Source organism: Elephas maximus, chromosome 11 (genome assembly GCF_024166365.1).
Source record: "Elephas maximus indicus isolate mEleMax1 chromosome 11, mEleMax1 primary haplotype, whole genome shotgun sequence".
In the NCBI taxonomy this organism is placed as follows: domain Eukaryota; kingdom Metazoa; phylum Chordata; class Mammalia; order Proboscidea; family Elephantidae; genus Elephas; species Elephas maximus.
The window spans coordinates 51,493,202-51,512,010 of NC_064829.1; the positions used below are offsets into that span (position 1 = coordinate 51,493,202).

An 18,809-nucleotide genomic window follows, 5' to 3' on the forward strand; every position below is an offset into this window, starting at 1 on the left:
AGAAAAATATAAATTAATTTAAGCTCTTTACTTAAGGGGAGAAAGTGAATCTCAGAGAAAATATTTTGTGTAATGCCACATATCTCAATTACACTAGACATGGAAAAACATATTCCATTTATTTAGATAGATAGATGGATGAGTGGTTGGATGGAGGGTTGGATGGATGAATAGATGATCAATAAGGAGCCCTTGTGGTGCAACAGTTAAGCACTCAGCTGCTAACCAGAACGTTGGTGGTTTGAACCCATTAGCCATTCTGCTCGAGAAAGATCTGGAGACCTTCTCCCATAAAGATTTCAGCCTAGGAAACCCTATGGGGCAGCTCTACTCTGTCCTATAGGGTTACTATGAGCTGGAATCAACTGGATGGCACACAATAGCAATGCATATATAGATATATGTCAAATATAGATCATATGGCCTATATATTTATTTCACATTTATTGTGTATTCCTACCTGGGTCTCTTCATTACGTAGTTCTACAGGTGTTACAGCAATTTTGATGATTCACATGTATGCCAAAGAGTATGTGATATTTGCATGGGAAACCCTGGTGGCTTAGTGGGTAAGTGCTACAACTGTTAACAAAAAGGTTGGCAGTTCAAATCCACCAAGTGCTCCTTGGAAACTCTATGGAGCAGTTCTACTCTGACCTGTAGGGTTTCTATGTGTCAGAATTGACTTGATGGCAATCTTTTCTTTTTTTTTTAAATATCAAAATAATTTCCTAATGGATCAATATATGGACAGTGTAACTCTTAAGGGAAAACCTAAGCTTTTGATCCATTGCTCTCGCCAATTTTCTGTACTGGTTTTCAACTAAGATCTTTTTAATCAAAAGATCATTGACAAAGGCCATATACACAAATAGAAAACATTACCACTCATAGATAATCCAGTACAATTCCCTATATTCACAGAGAAGACTTTTAGAAGAGGATTTCATGAATGAGTCACAGGTACTATGCTGGGATTATTCCAGCTTAGGCTTTTAGAAGCCACATGACCTTGGATAAGCCACTTACATTTCCAAGTTTCAGTGTCATTATTTGTAAACTGAGAGAACTGAAACATGTGGCTGCTAAAGAAAGCCCCTTCTAATTTTTAATATTCATGCATATGATCATTTACCTGGGTATTAAGTGGAAACATTTGTGAACTTGATTGCGGAGTTTCTGCTGAGGACTACTCTAAGTAAAGTTCTGTTTGCACAGTGGCCACCAGCAATTATAGAGGCTAAAACCTGGCATTGTCCACCACAAAAATGGAATATTGAAGGAAATGCTTTGGATTAAAGGCAGCCAGTAAGCTGAAAACAAATATGAGATCATTGAATGACATTCTGATTTTCAGCTATTCCTATTAAAAGTATATCTTGGGGAATCTTCATAATCATTTTACTCAATGCATTTGTACCAAGAAGAAATGAAAAAAGTGTTTGTTTTAATCTGGCAGGTTTGGTCTTGGAATTTCCACTTTTCTGCTAAAAACATAAATCATAAATATAAATCTTACTGTTCTACAAATCACACTGGTGAGTAGTTAGATACTTAAACCAGGGGTTTAATAAGGAACACTCATTGTGAAGGGGAGCTAGAGAGGTAATATGATTAAAGATGATATGATGGAGGTGAAATTTGACATCTCCATCCTCAGCTTTGAGTCTAGTTTATTTATTTATTTTTAACATGTGCGTAAATAAAACTGTAAGCTCTTCAAGGTAGGGGGCTGCAGCGATTCTATTTATTTTGTATCCCTATTTTTATGGGTTAATCTAGTGTTAAAACCTACAGATCCAATTAACCATGTTGAGTATGTGACATGCAGACAGACACACAAATAAATAACATATAGCTGCATCCCACACAGAATTACTAAGGATATTGTGATTGAATTCTGTAATTTTTATAGATTTTGTTCAGTTCATAGTTCAGCTAGATTTTTTTTCCCTGAGTCAATGGAAAGTCATCCTGAAAATATCCTATAAAATGATCATCTTGGGGAAGTATATTTTTAATTGCACATTTTTTGCCTTCTTTAGCAGAAAACCTCCCCAATGCTCCATTCACGACATCCATAACTGAAGGCAACTCTAGTCAAATTAAGGAGCTTCTGGTGGTGCAATGGTTAAGCACTTGACTGCTAAATGAAATGTCATTGGTCAAACCAGTCACTTCGAGAGAGAAAGTTATGGCAGTCTGCTTCCATAAAGTTTACAGCCTTGGAAAACCTATGGGGTAGGTGTACTCTGTCCCACAGGGTCTTCATAAGTCAGAATTGAATTTACGACAATGGGTTTTTTTTTTTTTTTTTTTTTTTTTTTTTTTTTGGTTCTCATCAAATTGAAGATTGGAGAAAGTATTATTAAAGTCCACCTACTCATGCCTTCCAATTATGATGTGACCTTGCTTACAGTGACCCTCTGTAGATTAGTTAGCACCTATCAAACAATCAAAACCCTCAAAATGCAATAAGAGCTGACTGAGGAGTGGGGAATGTGTACTGACACTGGGCTATAAAAAGTGAGGAGCTGTCTAAACACCCCTCAGATAGGATCTCTTGATTCTCTCAGAACTTTATGTCCTGTTGGGGAACAGCTTTAGTCCAAATTCTGTTGTCTTTTACCCTAAAGTATTTACAAACATTTGTGGTATCAGATGATTTGCAAAGCAGAAGTCATGACCTAAAAAAACTTCCTCTAAGAGTAAGTCACAAACATTGGGAGAGAGAAAAAAAGTTTGTGGTTTTTGAACAATTAAAGCTTTCAGAGGAGAATTATATAAAGATCAGGCTAGGAATAATTCAGAGTTTTACTAAGGTTTTTGATCTGGAAGAGACCTTAGAGATCAAGTTCAACTTCCTCATTTCATAGATGAGTAAATTAGGTCCAGAGAGGCTGATGGACTTACCTGTGCCTGCACAGTAGGTTAAGGGCTAAACTAAATACTGGATGACAATGATGTCTCCCACTGCTCCCCAGTGCCTTAGTCTAGGCAGCAGCCCGGCGGTACAGCAATGCCTAGGTCTCGGAAGCTTCAGTGACTAGATGTATTATGATGATAAAAAATGGAATCTGGATTGCTTAGAGGTTTTTTTTTTTTTTAATTTCTAATAAAATAAGGATGAAGAGGATTCAATACATTTATAACTAAATCTAACTTTTTAGATTTTTGCTGTTAGTTGCTGTCTAGTTTGTTCTGACATAAAGAGATCCTACGTACAACAGAACGAAACACTGCCTCATCGTGCACCACGCTCACAATCATTCTTATGTTTGAGCTGAATGCTCCAGCCACTGTGTCGATCTATCTCATTGAGGATCTTCCTCTTTTTCGTTGACCCTCTACTCTACCAAGCATGATGTCCTTCTCTAGGGACATCCTGATAACATGTTCAAAGTACGTGAGACAAAGTTTCCCCATCTTCCCTTGGTACTTCTACCAAGATGGATTTGTTTCTTTCTTCTGGCAGTACATGGTATATTCAATATTCTTCACTAACATCATAATTCTAAGGCATGAATTCTTCTTCAGTCTTCCTTATTCATTGTCCAGCTTTCACATGCATATGAGGTGATTGAAAACAACATGGCTTGGGTCAGGTGCATGTTAGTCCTCAAGGTGACATCTTTGATTTTTAACACTTTGAAGAGGTCGTCTGCAGCAGATTTGCCCAAAGCAATGTGTCATTTGACTTCCTGACTGCTGCTTTCATGGGAATTAATTGTGGATCCAAGTAAAATGAAATCCTTGAGAACTTCAATATTTTCTCTGTTTTATCATGATGTTGTTTATCGGTCTGGTTGTGAAGAGTTTTATTTTCTTTATATAAAAACAAACCAAACCCAGTGCTGTCGAGTCGATTCCGACTCATAGCAACCCTATAGGACAGAGTAGAACTGCCCCATAGAGTTTCCAAGGAGCGCCTGGTGGCTTCGAACTGCCAACCAGGTAAATATCTTTCTGGTATTCTCTGCTTTCAGCCAAGATCCCCCTGTCGTCAGCAATCTAACTTACTATATATATTTTGTTAGTTTTACTTAAATACATTTAAAATTAAGAAAAATTATTTTCTAATTTTTTTTTTTTTTTAGGTTTTTGGTTGCTATATTATGCCAGGATAAGTAATACTTTTGGAATCTGCGGCAGCGCATTACCAAAATGTATATACTTCTGTCATAGCTTTTAATGTAATTTGCTTCAATTTTTAATTTGGTGTCCCTCCACTGCCCCAAACTTCAATCCCTTTGAGGGCAGAGACTCAATTTTATTTTATTCTTAACCTAGGGTAGTCCTTCTTATACACTATGAATTCCATAAGAGAAGTGAAATAAGAAAGAGTGAGAGTGGATGGATAAGTGGATTCTAGTCACAGCTAAGTAAATGATTTTCTGTGTTGCCTTTGATAAATCACTTAATCTCTGAGAGCCTTAAATTTTCCATCTATCAAATGAGTAATGTAATATTTTCAAGAGACAGATTTGGTGCTAATATGTGCAAAATATAGAGAGAAAAATTTCAGCTTTTTGCAAGAGAAAAAAAAAATTCTTGTCATTAATGCTTTCAAAGGGCTGTACTTGTCTGCTTCCAGTAGCAGAGTTTCTGAGCAATGGAAGTAGTCAAACGGAAGCTTACTGAGCACACAATGGGAGTCCTTTCCAACCTGAGATTGAGTGATGGTCAACCTTCTTTCCATGGAGCTATTATAGCACTGCAAGGCTTTCCGTACACACAAACACTGAAAAACGTTACGACCAGATCTGCGTGTCAATAATGCCTCCAATAAAGCAGTCACTTTGCTACTTTGTATAACATTTTACTCAAATTTTAGATGATGATAATAATACCTTTTCTATCTATTTCCTCGGTTTGTTGTCAGGATAATAACTTTCAGCACAAGTTGAAAAGCAATAGTGCCTAAAGAAAACAAGGTGGCATTATTAAAGGTACTTCATTGGTGTTCTCCTCTGTCCCCTACACATATAACATCTGTGAAATCAGCTGTATAGACCACCTCCTGCATCTGAGAGTTTAATAATAGCCTGGAAGCCAATGAGACATCATCTCTTTTGCCTGATATACTCTTGACTATGTTTGGCTGCAGCTGAGACAAAAAAAAAAAAAAAAAAACTAGCTTAGAAAAATATTTAATAGCATTCAAATTTAGTTACTTTATCTTTTTTATTGTGTATTTGCAAATTTCTCATTGTTTCTGTAGTGAATGTATGCAAATTTATCTATCATCACTTATCACTTTTCCCATAAATAGGTAATATTCTCCATCTCCAGCCATACTGAACTGTTAAATGTCCATTGAAATACTGTATCAATTACCTATTGCTAAAATAATGCTGCATTATAAACCACCTCCAGGTTGGGGGCTTAAAGCAACCAATATTCAAGATTTTTCTAGTTCACAAGTCTGTAGGGTGGATGGCACAGAGCTGCTTTGGCTATAGGTGGGCTGGGCTTGGCTACAGCCTTTGGGTTGGGTTTCTATCTCCTTTACATATTTCCTCATTCTGATGGAAACAAGCGGCTACCTGGGGCATATTCTTCTCGTGAGAAATAGAAGTACCATTAATAATTCTTAAATCCTTTTTTTTTGACTCAGAACTAACAGGTTGTTTCCTCTGCCTACATCTTACTGGCCATCACAGTAATATGGCCAAGCCCCCATCAATATGTTGTTAGCTGCCATCGAGTCAGTTGCAACTCATAGGGACCCTATGTACAACAGAATGAAACATTGCCCAGTCCTGAGCCATCCTCACAATCATTGCTATGTTTAAGCCATTGCTAACAGCCACTGTGTCAACCCATCTTGTTGAGGGTCTTCCTCTTTTTTGTTGACTCTCTACGAAGCATGATGTCCTTCTCCTGGGACTAGTCCCTCCTGATAACATGTCCAAAGAACATGAGATGAAGCATCGCCATCCTCGCTTCTAAGGAGCATTCTGCTGTACTTCGTCCAAGATACACTTGTTTGTTCTTCGGGAAGTCCATGCCATATTCAATATTCTTTGCCAATATTAAAATTTAAATGTATCAATTCTTCTTTGGTCTTCCTTATTTATTGTTCAGCTTTTGAATGCATGCATATGAGGTGATTGAAAATACCAAGACATGGGTCAGGAGCATTTTAATCCTCAAAGAGACAATTTTTGCTTTTTAATGCTTTAAAGAAGCCTCTTGTGGTAGATTTACCCAAAACAACAGGTCCTTTGATTTCTTACCTTCTGCTTCCGTGGACATTGATTGCAGATCCAAATAAAATGAAATCCTTGACAACTTAAATATTTTCCTCCATTTATCATGATGTTGCTCATTGGTCCAGTTGTGAGGATTTTTGTTTTCTTTATGTTGAGGTGCAATCCATACTGAAGGCTGCGGTCTTTGATTTTCATTAGTAAGTGCTTCAAGTCCTCTTCACTTTCAGTGAGCAAGGTTGTATCATCTGCTTAACGCAGGCTGTTAATGAGTCTTCCTCCAATCGTGACACCCCATTCTTCTTCATATAGTCCAGCTTCTTGGATTGTTCACTCAGCATACAGACTGAATAGGTATGGTGAAAGAATACAACGCTGACACACACCTTTCCTGACATTAAACCAATCAGTATCCCCTTGTTCAGTCTGAACAACTGTGTCTCGATCTATGTAAAATTTCCTCATGAGCACAATTAAGTGTTCTGGAATTCCCATTCTTCACAATGTTATCCGTAATTTGTTATGCTTCACACAGTCGAACGCCTTTGCATAGTCAATAAATCACAGGTAAACGTCCTTCTGGTATTCTCTGCTTTCAGCCAGGATCCATCTGACATCAGTAATGATACCCCTGGTTCCATATCCTCTTCTAAAGCGGCCTGAATTTCTGGCAGCTCCCTGTGGATATACTGCTGCAGCCATTTTTGAATGATCTTCAGCAAAATTTTGCTTGTGTGTGATATTAATGATATTGTTCTATAATTTCCACATTTGGTTGGATCACCTTTCTTGGGAATAGGCATAAATATGGATCTCTTTCAGTCAGTTGCCAGGAAGCTGTCTTCCATATTTCTTGGCATAGACGAGTGAGCACCTCCAGCGATGCATGTTTGTTGAAACATCTCAGTTGATATTCCATCCATTCCTGGAGCCTTGTTTTCACCAATGCCTTCAGAGCAGCTTGGACTTCTTCCTTCAGTACCAACGGTTCCTGATCATATGCCACCTCTTGAAATGGTTGAACATCAACTAATTCTTTTTTGGTATAATGACTTTGTGTATTCCTCCCATCTTCTTTTGATGCTTTCTACGTCGTTTAATATTTTCCCCATAGAATCCTTCACTATTGCAACTCGAGGCTTGAATTTTTTCTTCAGTTCTTTCAGCTTGAGAAATGCTAAGCGTGTTCTTCCCTTTTGGTTTTCCATCTCCGGCTCTTTGCATATGTCATTATAATACTTTACTTTGTCTTCTCGAGGGGCCCTTTGAATCTTCTGTTCAGTTCTTTCACTGAGCAAATAATACAAGAAGCTGGACTATGCAAAGAACGGGTCATCAGGATTGGAGGAAGACTCATTAACAACCTGCGTTATCCAGATGACACAACCTTGCTTGCTGAAAGTGAAGAGGACCTGAAGCACTTACTAATGAAGATCAAAGACCACAGCCTTCAGTCTGGATTACACCTCAACATAAAGAAAACAAAAATCCTCACAACTGGACCAATGAACAACATCATGATAAACGGAGAAAAGACTGAAGTTGTCATGGATTTCATTTTACTTGGATCCATAATCATCAGCCATGGAAGCAGCAGTCAAGAAATCAAAAGACACATTGCATTGGGTAAATCTGCTGCAAAGGACCTCTTTAAAGTGTTGAAGAGCAAAGATGTCACCTTGAAAACCAAGGTGCGCCTGACCCAAGCCATGGTATTTTCATTTGCATCATATGCATGTGAAAACTGAACAATGAATAAGGAAGACTGAAGAAGAATTGATGCCTTGAATTGTGGTGTTGGTGAAGAATATTGAATATACCATGGACTGCCAAAAGAACGAACAAACCTGTGTTAGAAGAAGTACAACCAGAATGCTCCTTAGAAGCAAGGATGGTGAAACTGCTTCTTATATACTTTGGACATGTTGTCAGGAGGGATCAGTCCCTGGAGAAGGACATCATGCTTGGCAAAGTACAGGGTCAGCGGAAAAGAGGAAGGCCCTCAATGAGGTGGATTGACACAGTGGCTGCAACAATGAGCTCAAGCATAAGAATGATTGTAAGGATGGCTCAGGACCAGGCAGTCTTTCATTCTGTTGTGCATAGGGTCCATAAGAGCCGGAACTGACTCAACGGCACCTAACAACAACAACAACATACGGTTTGAATAAGTGTGATGAGAGAATACTACCCTGACACACATTTTCACTCATTTTATACTATGCAGTATCCCCTTGTTCTGTTTGAACTGCCTCTCAGTATATATACAAGTTCTGTCTGAGCACAATTAAGTGTTCTGGAGCTAGCATTCTTCGCAATTTATCCATAATTTGTTATGATCCATAGAGTTCAAATGCCTTGCCATAGTCAATAAAACACAGGTAAACATCTTACTGATATTCTCTGTTTTAGCCGAGATCCATCTCACATAAACAATGATATTTCTCATTCCACATCATTTTCTGAATCTGATTTGAATTTCTGGCAGTTTCCTGTTGATGTACTTTTGTAACCATTTTTGAATTATCTTCAGCAAAATTTTACTTCCTGATACGGTGATATTAATGATATGGTTCAATGATTTCCAGTTTCCTCTGTACCACCTTTCTTTGGGATTGGCGCAAATATGGACCTCATCCAGTTGATTGGTTAGGTAGCTGTCTTCCAAATTTCTTGGCATAGGCAAGTGAATGCTGCCAGCATTTCATCTGTTTGTAGAAACATTTCAATTAGTATTCCGTCAATTCCTGGAGCCTTGTTTTTTGCCCATGTCTTCAATGCATCTTGAATTTTTTCCGTCATTACTACTGGTTCTTGATTTTATGCTACCTCCTAAAATGGCTGAATGTAGACCCATTATTTTTGGTATAGTGACTCTATATATTCCTTCCACTTTTTTTTGATGCTTCCTGCATCGTTCAACATTTGCCCATATTATCCTTCAATATTGCAAAATGAGGCTTGGATTTTTCTTCAGTTTCTCAGCTTGATAAATGCTGAGTGTTCTTCCCTTTAGTTTTCTAACTCCAGGTCTTTGCTCATTTCATTATAATAATTCACTTTGTTTTCTCAAGCTTCCCTTTGAAATCTTCTGTCCAGCTCTTTTACTTCATCATATCTTCCATTTGCTTTAGAGTCTTTTCTGACATCCATTTTGGTCTTTTCATTCTTTCCTGTCCTTTTAATGACCTCTTGTTTTCTTCACATATCATGTCCTTGATGTCATCCCACAATTTGTCTGGTCTTCAGTCATTGGTGTTCAATGCATCAACTTTATTCTTCAGATGTTCTCCAAAATCAGGTGGGATATACTCAAGATTGTACTTTGGCTCTCTTGACCTTGTTCTAATTTTCTTCAGTTTCAACTTAAACTTGCATATGAGCAATTGATGGTCTGTTCCACAGTCAGCCCCTGGCCTTGTTATGACTAATGATATTGATCCTCTCCTTCATGTCTTTCCACATATGAAGTTGATTTGATTCCTGCATATTCCATCTGGTGAGGTCCATACATATAGCCACCATTTATGTTGTTGAAAAAAGGTTTTTCCAGTGAACAAGTCATTGGTCTTGCAAAATTCTCTCATGTGACCTCTGGTGTCATTTCTCTCACCAAGGCCATATTTTCAAATTACTGATCCTTCTTTATTTCCAACTTTTGTTTCCAATCACCAGGGACTGTCAACACATCTTAATTGCTTGTTTGATGGATTTCAGATTGCAGAAGTTGGCAAAAATCTTCAATTTCTTTGTCTTTGGCTTAGAGATTGGTGTGTAAATTTGAATAATGGTCATATTAACTGGTCTTCCCTGCAGGCCTATGGATATTACCCTGACATTGACAGTACTGTACTTTGGGATAGATATTGAAATGTTCTTTTTGACAATGAATGCTATGCAGTTGTTTTTTAATTTGTCATTCTGGGTGTAGTAGATCATATAATTGTCTATTCAAAATGGTCAATACCACTCCATTTTGGCTCACTAATGCCTAGGATATTTATCTTCAAGCATTCCATTTTGTTTTTGACAACTCGGAATTTTCTTTGATTCATGTTTCCTACATTCCACATTTCTATTACTAATGGATATTTTCAGCTGTTTCTTTTCATTTTGAGTTATGCCACATGAAGGTCCTGAAAGCTCTACTCCATCCACGTCAGTAAGGTCAACTCTACTTTGAGGAGACAGGTCTTTCTTTGGCAGTCATATTGTATATGCCTTCCAACTGAGGGGCTCATTGTCTGGCACTATATCAGACAATGTTTTCCTTCTCTCCATAAGATTTTCACTGTCCAATTTTTTTTTTCTTTAAACAAGATAAAAGTTTATTTTCCTCTCACATAAAAGCTCAGAGGTAGGAGTCCAGGGCTGGTCTGACATACCGGTCTCCTTCTGGCCTCCTGTGGGTTCCTAGTGGGTAGGTGGCTCTTGTCTTCATGGTTCAATGTGGCACTTGACAAGCAAAGACTCAGATGTTCAGAAGCCTTTGAGAAAGCTGAGGGCCATTCCACTGAAGAGGGTTCGCTGTGCACCAGACTGGTGCCAGCTCCTCACACATGTCAGGGGCTCTCAGAGTCTTCCGCACACTCCTGCTCATATTGCCCTGGCCTCAAGGGCAGAGAACCAGGATGAGTTCCGAATGGGGAGAGCCACCTGGTTCTGGCCAATGGCTCTGTGAGCCATAGTGAGTCTCAGTCATCAGGGTTAATTTCAGCCTCACCACCTGAGTCTCAGGGTGTCCAGGGGTACTGAGACCGAGGTGGTCGAGGCCCAAGAAAAGTCGAATATGGCACCATTGCAGCCTGTATGTTCTCAGGCACTCATTCCACAGGGGTGGGTGTCCGCCTTGCCCACTGTGTCTCTCTGACTGAGTATCTGTTGAACATCAGTGGTTCATTTAGCCCAGGGTGCTCACTGAGTGAGCCCAGAATGTAGAAATGGCTCCTTGTTCTCCTCCAAAGGAGCTCTCAGTGTCGCACGGCCACCTGAGGGCTGAATTCATACCACAGGGTCTGAGGGATGGGTGTTCAGATGGGTCACATGTAGCCAGATGGTATCAAAGACCCAGTGTTAGCCATTGTCTGACCAGGGAGAACACTGTGAGGATGAGCCATGGGGTCTCATGGGCCTTGGCCTGATGGAGAAGGAAAGACACAGATGAGTCAGTGGTCTTTCTGCTTCCTGGTTGGTTCTGCAGTGGGTGAGGCTGATTCCTTTGCTGGTCCCATCTGCTGTGTGATCCTGGGCAAGTCGCTAATTCTCTCTGAGACTCATCTTTCCTCCCACACCACAGGGTGATGTCTCCTGCTTTTTAGAGAATGAACTGAAATAAACCACTCTGGTTCCCACATCCTCTCTCCAGACCACAAGGCAGAGTTGTTCATTGGGCCATACTCCATTTAGTGACATTCCTTGTCTTGAGGACACACAGGGCTCACCCAGCATGTGGTGGGTCTCGTAAGTGAGAGCCATTTCTGTTGTCACTATAGTGATGCTGGTTCTTTTAAGCTTGGGATTCAGAGAAACATGGGGCTTCCTGGTGTGTGGATGACAAGACTTTATAAACGAATTGCTGTAAGAATCCATGTGAGGAAAGGTCAGCTTCACAAATGGGGGTGATATCAAAGGTTTCTGTGGGTATTTGTCTCAGCTTCTGTCCCTGCCCCTCCAGCCTGTGCCCTCGGACTGCCTTGGCCAGTGTCTGTGATCCTGGCTAGGAGTAAGCTGGTGGAGTCGTCTTTGCTTTGCCTCACTCTTGCTTTTTCTGACTGTCCACTCCATGCACAGTGTGGGAGCTGAGGAAAAGGGGGAGGAAGGAGGACTCCTTTGTAGAGTGATGGCTTTCCCTCCTCAGGGAGGTTTCTTGCCAGGTGCTAAGTAACTAAGGCCTTAGCTGCCTCAGGAGTCTGGAGCTATAGGGGGTGAATGGGGAGTAGGCTGTGGCATTGTCTGCTTGGGCAGAGAGGACTGGGGCCTTTCTGAAAAAGCCTTTCTTCTCTGGTAACTCCTCCCAGCTTCTCTCCCAACCTCTCTTTCTGTACCTAAACTCCTGAGAGAAGCAAACAAACAGTTACCAACAAGTTGACACCAACTCATGGCAACCCCATGTGTGTCAGAGTAGATCTGTGCTCCTCAGGCCTTCAATGGCTGGTCTCTGGAAGCAGACTGCCAGGCCCCACTGTCCAATTTTTTTCTGACCTAGAGCCTTCTTCCTAGTCTGTATTAGTCTGGAGTCTTTACTGGAACCTGTCCACCATGGGTGACCCTGCTGTCATTTAAAATACCAGCATCACAGCAACAATCTTCCAGCATCACAGCAACAAGCAAGCCATCACAGCACAACAAAAGACTGACAGTCCACATCATTGGGGGAAAATGTACTGGCTAGTTACCATTACACTAGCATAATGGTTGGAACCAGGTAAGTGTTTATAACTACTTGTGGATTGAATGACTATTCAAAAAGTGAATGATTTCACTTTCTACCAAAGCATATTGTAATTCCAGTAATACAAAGATGATATTTTCCAATGGATTTCAATTGCTACAAATGTCTTATTATACTTAGCTGAAATTTAACTTCAATTTTCTTCCAATTAGGCCTCTAATTTTCCCCCTGAAAAACAAGTCTACTGTCCATTGGATGACAGTCTTTCAAATATTGGAAATAATCTTTTTTTTCTCCTTTTTTTATTCTAAATATCCCCAATGACTCCCCTAAGTCCATTGTCAAAATGTCCTCGCCGTGTACAAAAATGACTTTATTAATATATAGATTTCAAATAGTCTTGATATATCTTATGAATACAGAAAGAGACCACCTTTTCCTAGTGTTTTTTTTTTACAGTATACTATATTCCAATTATGTAGTCTTTTAAAAACAATCACATCAAATAGATTAAACAATAAAGACTGTGTTTAAAATTATGAAATAGTTTAAGTACAAAGGAAAATAATATAATGACCTGTGTACCTATGACCTAAACTAATGTCAAACATTAACATTTTCTTATTAAATCAGACTTTTATAAAGATAAACCATTACATATATACTTTAAGTAGGCTCTTTATCTCTGTCCTTTCCCAATTGCTCTCTCTTCCCCACAAGAGGTAACCACTAACTGACATATTTTATTAAAATGGATCACATTCTAAGTCACAAGAAAAACTCTGCATACATTAAATAATCAATCTCCTTCAGAGCACATCCTTTACAATGAGATTAGGAATCAATAAAAAATATAAACAACATGTGTCTGTGAAAAGAGTGTCTCTACTCTTATTGACTGCAGCATTCTATTTAAGTTAAATGTGTTTCTCAAATCTTCAACAATTGTACTATTTATTGAGAGAGGTGTATTAAAATTTATTGAGAGTTGTATTAAGATTTCCCACTACATACGATTTTGATTTTACAATTTTTATGAATTTCCCTTTTTAATTCTCGCCATTTGTTGCGAATATTGGAAATCAAATTTTTAAATTACATTTTGCTGCCTTACTGAGCCCATATGTCATAGATCCATCTCTTTTGAACCAAACACAGGTTAGGTTTATTATTTGGATCAATCTGACACTGAAAATAATTGCCTACTTTGGAAGAGATAGAACCTTTTCCATCTATTGTGAGTCTTGATATATTTATGTTTCTTCTTTACTTAAAAAAAAAAAAAAATTTGGTTCTTTTTTTCTGCTTTCTTTAGGGAGACTTGTTGGCACAGTGGCTAAGAGCTATACCTGCTAACCATAAGGTTGGCAGTTCGAATTCACTAGCTGTTCCTTGGAAACGCTATGGGGCAGTTCTACCCTGTCTTATAGGGTTGCTATGAGTTGGAATTGACTAAAAGGCAATGTGTTCATTGAATTAATAGTTTTTAATTTATTCTTCCATTTCCCTTCTACTGGTATTTACATTATATGGTTTATGCCCAGCATTTAATAAATTAATCCACATATTTAACATGGTTTTTTTAAAGTGTAAAGCTAAATAAAACCTCCATACACCTCCCAAATAAAGACTTTGCACTGTTTTAACACTGATCAACCTGCTCCTATCTTGCTTATAATTGATGTCTATTATTTTAGTCCCCATCTTTATTTTAATAATGTATATATTATTAACAACATATTAACATCAATAATTTATCATTAATATCATTATTATACACCATTAATTTTTTCTTCTTCTTCTCCACCTCCTCCTCCTCTTCCTGTTATCTTCATCACCATCATTATCATTATTTTATACAATCAATTTTTATTCAGATTCATGTGTATTTTCACAACTTTCTATTTCACTATTGCTTCTTCCATTCACTCGCTATAGCTGGATTCACTTTCCTCTTTCTTAAATCACATCTTTTAATAAAGCTTTAAATGTGCATATGTTAGTAGTTACCTCTTTTGGTTTCTGCCTAAAAATATATATATTTTGTCAGTCTTTATTGATCATTTAGCTGGGTATAATATTCTGAAATGTTAACAATTTTCTCTTAGCACTTTGATGATATTTTTATTTTATTACTATTATTTTATTACTTATTTGTTATTTTTATTCTATCATTTATTTGTTATCTACATATAAACTGTGGATTTACTTACAGAACTTAAAAATGGTCTTCATTTCCCAGCATTCCAGACCATTAAAAAAAAAAATCTTAATTATGACACCTATTCTATTAAACTATCTCTCTAGCTTTGATTTCAGGTGCAACATTTTTTATATTTGATTAAAATTATCTAATAAAAATTATGATTACATTACGGTCTAGACAGAGTATTATGTACATGTGAGGAAGAATAATAAACTATCTTATTCATTTCCTAATCTCGATGGCAATATTACCTGTATACTTATATTTGTTTATTTAGAAAATTGAGGGTATGTTGAAATTCTCTGGTTGGCAATGAGTCACAATATTCAGCCAATGATGCCACACTTCTTTCCTTATATAATCCCTGAATGCTACTGAAAATGTGTTCTCCTTCTGATTGGAGAGTGAAACTCATCTACATTGCGGTAAATGTATTTGAGGTTAAAACATAAACTGGCCTCAGCAATGGAGAGGTGTAAGCAAATCCCCTACCTGACCAGCAGTGTCCAAGATGTCCAAATAAGCTGGCTCATTGTCAATCCTAACCTGGGTCTTATAAGCATCTTCTGAAAAACACAAGACAAAGTTTGCATTTAAACATCTTCAATAGAAAATGAATGATCAATTTTTAGATTTTGTAACAACAACAAAAATTTCTAATTAAGTAATTAAATAACATAATCAGACACTCTAGGTAGAGTACATAGAGTGAGAAGAATGTAACCATGAGAAATACTAATATTACGAAGATGATAGAGAAAAGGGAGTTCCTGCTGAAGTGGAGCTTAATGTGAAGTCAGGTAGTTTTCACAACCAGAGAAAGACACTTCATCAGAAAAAAAGTTCATAATCTGAGGTGCCCAGTCATATTGCCTAGTTCTTCTCATGGAAGAAGTGTATCTAATCTTTCTAAATCATGCACTTCCAAATTGTATCCTTTCTACTTCAGTAATAAAAACATACATATTAAATAAAGCCAATTATATTGTTTTATGTCAAAATGGAACTAGAAAATATTAGAAATACAGAAAAATACCTACTATTGAGAGTTTTTCATTGTCATGACTCTATTTAATAGAGAAGAACTTTGAAGGATTACACTAGTCCAAATTTGGAGAATTCTCTACCAGTAAATGTGTTAATTGTTGAAGTTCCATGAAAAAATAGTCCTAAAGAGAGAAAGAAGTAAAAGTAAGATCAACTAATGAAATATTGATAAGGCCTGGAACAGAGCAGTTAATAGAAAGGGAAGGAGGAAGGGAAGAAAGACATGTGAAAGGAAAAAGAACATTGAGAGGTAAGTTGTGAAGATGAGTAATAGTTGGAGTCTCTGGTACTCAACTACTAACCAAAAGATTAATGGTTCAAATCCACCCAGCGGTGCCTTGGAAGTAAGGTCTGGTAATCCCTCTGTAGTGTAGTTCTATTCTACACAAACAGGGTTGCCATGAGTCTGAATTGACTGGACAACAACTAACAACATCCCTAATTAACATTATTTGCAGTATTTGAAAATATTTTAATTTGGAAACTATATCTTCCTCAAGCCTATGATCAAGGAGGAATAAAACTGGATGAGAAGAGTCAGGATGTCTTGGGATAAGCAGGACCTTATGAGTTTACATTTTCAACTAGTGAAACTTTGAAATGCTAGGTGGTTTCATAGAAATGTTGGATCCAATGCAGCCTGACAGAAAAGTTGTGACCAATAACACAGACAGAATTTGCCAGCCCAAGACTCATCGAATGAATATCTTTTACATTTGTATTTCTATTTAGCTTTCATTTGACTTTATGTTTTTTTTTACTTTTTTTGACTTTATGTATTTCATTATGTGAAGCTCATCAACTCAGTGGTCACATTGAAAATAAAATGACTTACATGTTTTGCATTTCCACCCAGCAAGATCAAATTTCTTCAGGTTCTTGAAGAATAAGACATTAAAGAAGCATGTTTATTTATAGCTAGGAAGCTGCTATTATTTCTATCAGGGAGAGAACAAGAAGTCATAAAAGTCTGTCATGCTACAATTGATTAACTGCTTCTATTTTCTTCTCTTTCTTTTTTTTTTAATTCAGGAGCTATGGTACACTAAAGGGATAAGCAAATCTCAATTGACTCTGTATGCATATATTGGGCAGTGATAATGTAGTGCAGGGATAACCATTGTTCATCCAATCATCCATTCAAACAACAATATTGAAGACCTAGCAAGTGCTAAGGTCTGGGATTCAAAACTCAATAAGATCTAGATCCTGCATCAAGAAATGTATATTCTAATGAGACACAGCTTACATGTATAGAGCAGAATATTATGATACGTTCAATTAAAAAATGTATCCAAATTGTAAAGGGATCAGGAGGAAAAATGGACAAATTTTGCCTAGTGAGGAATACAGGTCAAAATTTAAAGAGGTTAATGTTTGAACAGCTTTTCAGGGTGAATGGGAGTCTTTGAGATGGGAGAAAGAATGAGGGCACCCTAAGTAGAGAGAGTCCCTCCTCCCAGGTAGTACAGTCTAGGTAGGATTAAAATAAATAACTCAAAGAGACATAAAAAAATCTGAGTGTGGCAAAACTATAAAGACAGTGATCAGTCATTGCCAGGAGGTCAGGGATGGGGTGGGGGGATGAAGAAGTGGAGTAAGGGACATTTTTAGGGCAGTGACACTACTCTGCATGATGTTGTAATGGTGGATACCTGACATTATACATTTGTCAAAACCCATAGGACTGTACAGCACAGAGTTAACCCTAATGTAAACTGTGGACCTTAGTTAATAATAATGGATCAGTGCAGGTTCATTAGTTGTCATAAATGTATCATATGAATACAAAAAGTTATAGAGAGAAAGTGCTCACTGTAGCTACAGTGTGAAGAATGGATTGTAAAGTGAAAGACTAGAGGTACAGAAAGTTTAGATATTTTGTAATCTAGGTAAGAGATGATAATGGCCTATACTAAGATAGTGGCACTAGGGTCAAATGAAGCATTCAGATTTGCAAGATGTTTAGAAGGTGAACCAAAGGCACTTTGTGACTGATTCTGTGTAGAGGACAAAGGAGAACGAAGACGCAAGAGGATCTCTCCTGGTTTTGGCATTTGCCTCTGGGTACATATTTATGGCACTTCCTGGGAGAGGGAATGCAGGAGGATGACCACAAATTCAATTTGGGAAATGTTGACTTTGACATGCCTGCGGATCTTCCAAGGGAGGACTATGAGGAGGCAGTTACTTGAGTCTGAATTTCAGGGGAGAGATTGGAGAGTCTTCTGACATTTCATCCATTAATGTCTTCATGCGTGCCAACTCCATACTACATACTGCAGCCTGTTCAAAAATACCTACACTAAGTCCATATCACCTACCAAATGTAGCTGGGTCTTTTGAGTTTGGAACTTACATACCCTACAGTCTGGCTGCAGTCTATATTTGGCTTTATCCACCATTTATATTATAAGAGAAAACCAAATCCCTTTTAAAAGTCTTTAGAATATCATTGGATTTTATACTTCAATACTTATTCATACTGTTGATTTTGAGCCACAGATAAGCAAAATAGATTATTTTCAGAACTTTATTTATTTAGACAGTGAGGAGACGTGGTGGCTCAATGTTTAAAGTACTTGGCTGCTAATCAAAAGGTTGATGGTTTAAACCCAACAGCTGCTCCCTGGGAGAGAAGACCTGGTGATCTGCTCTTACAAAGATCACAGCCTAGGAAACCTATGGGGCAGTTCTACTCTGTTCTTTAGGGCTGCTATGAGTCAGAATTGACTTAACAGTGAACCACAATAGCATAACAATGAATCGCCCCGGGAGGGCAATGTTTCAGTGTATTCTTGAGCCTACAAATGAATAACTCCCATGATTCATATTTTTACTAGAATGCTGGAGAAATAAACACACACACACATATAGACACACATACGGTCATGGTCTCTATCCTCAAGAAACTTCTACCTTTATGGTTGGGAGACAAACATAAACACAGATA

General features: G+C 37.8%; 1 protein-coding gene across 1 annotated transcript in view; it reads right to left on the bottom strand.

The window, feature by feature from the left end:
• RIT2 (Ras like without CAAX 2) overlaps positions 1–18,809 on the bottom strand; it is a 399,832-nt gene that overhangs the window by 238,802 nt on the left and 142,221 nt on the right. The window contains exon 3 of the mRNA XM_049900689.1: positions 15,302–15,375. Coding sequence (XP_049756646.1) covers positions 15,302–15,375 — 74 coding nt within the window. The remainder of the gene's footprint in view (positions 1–15,301; positions 15,376–18,809) is intronic.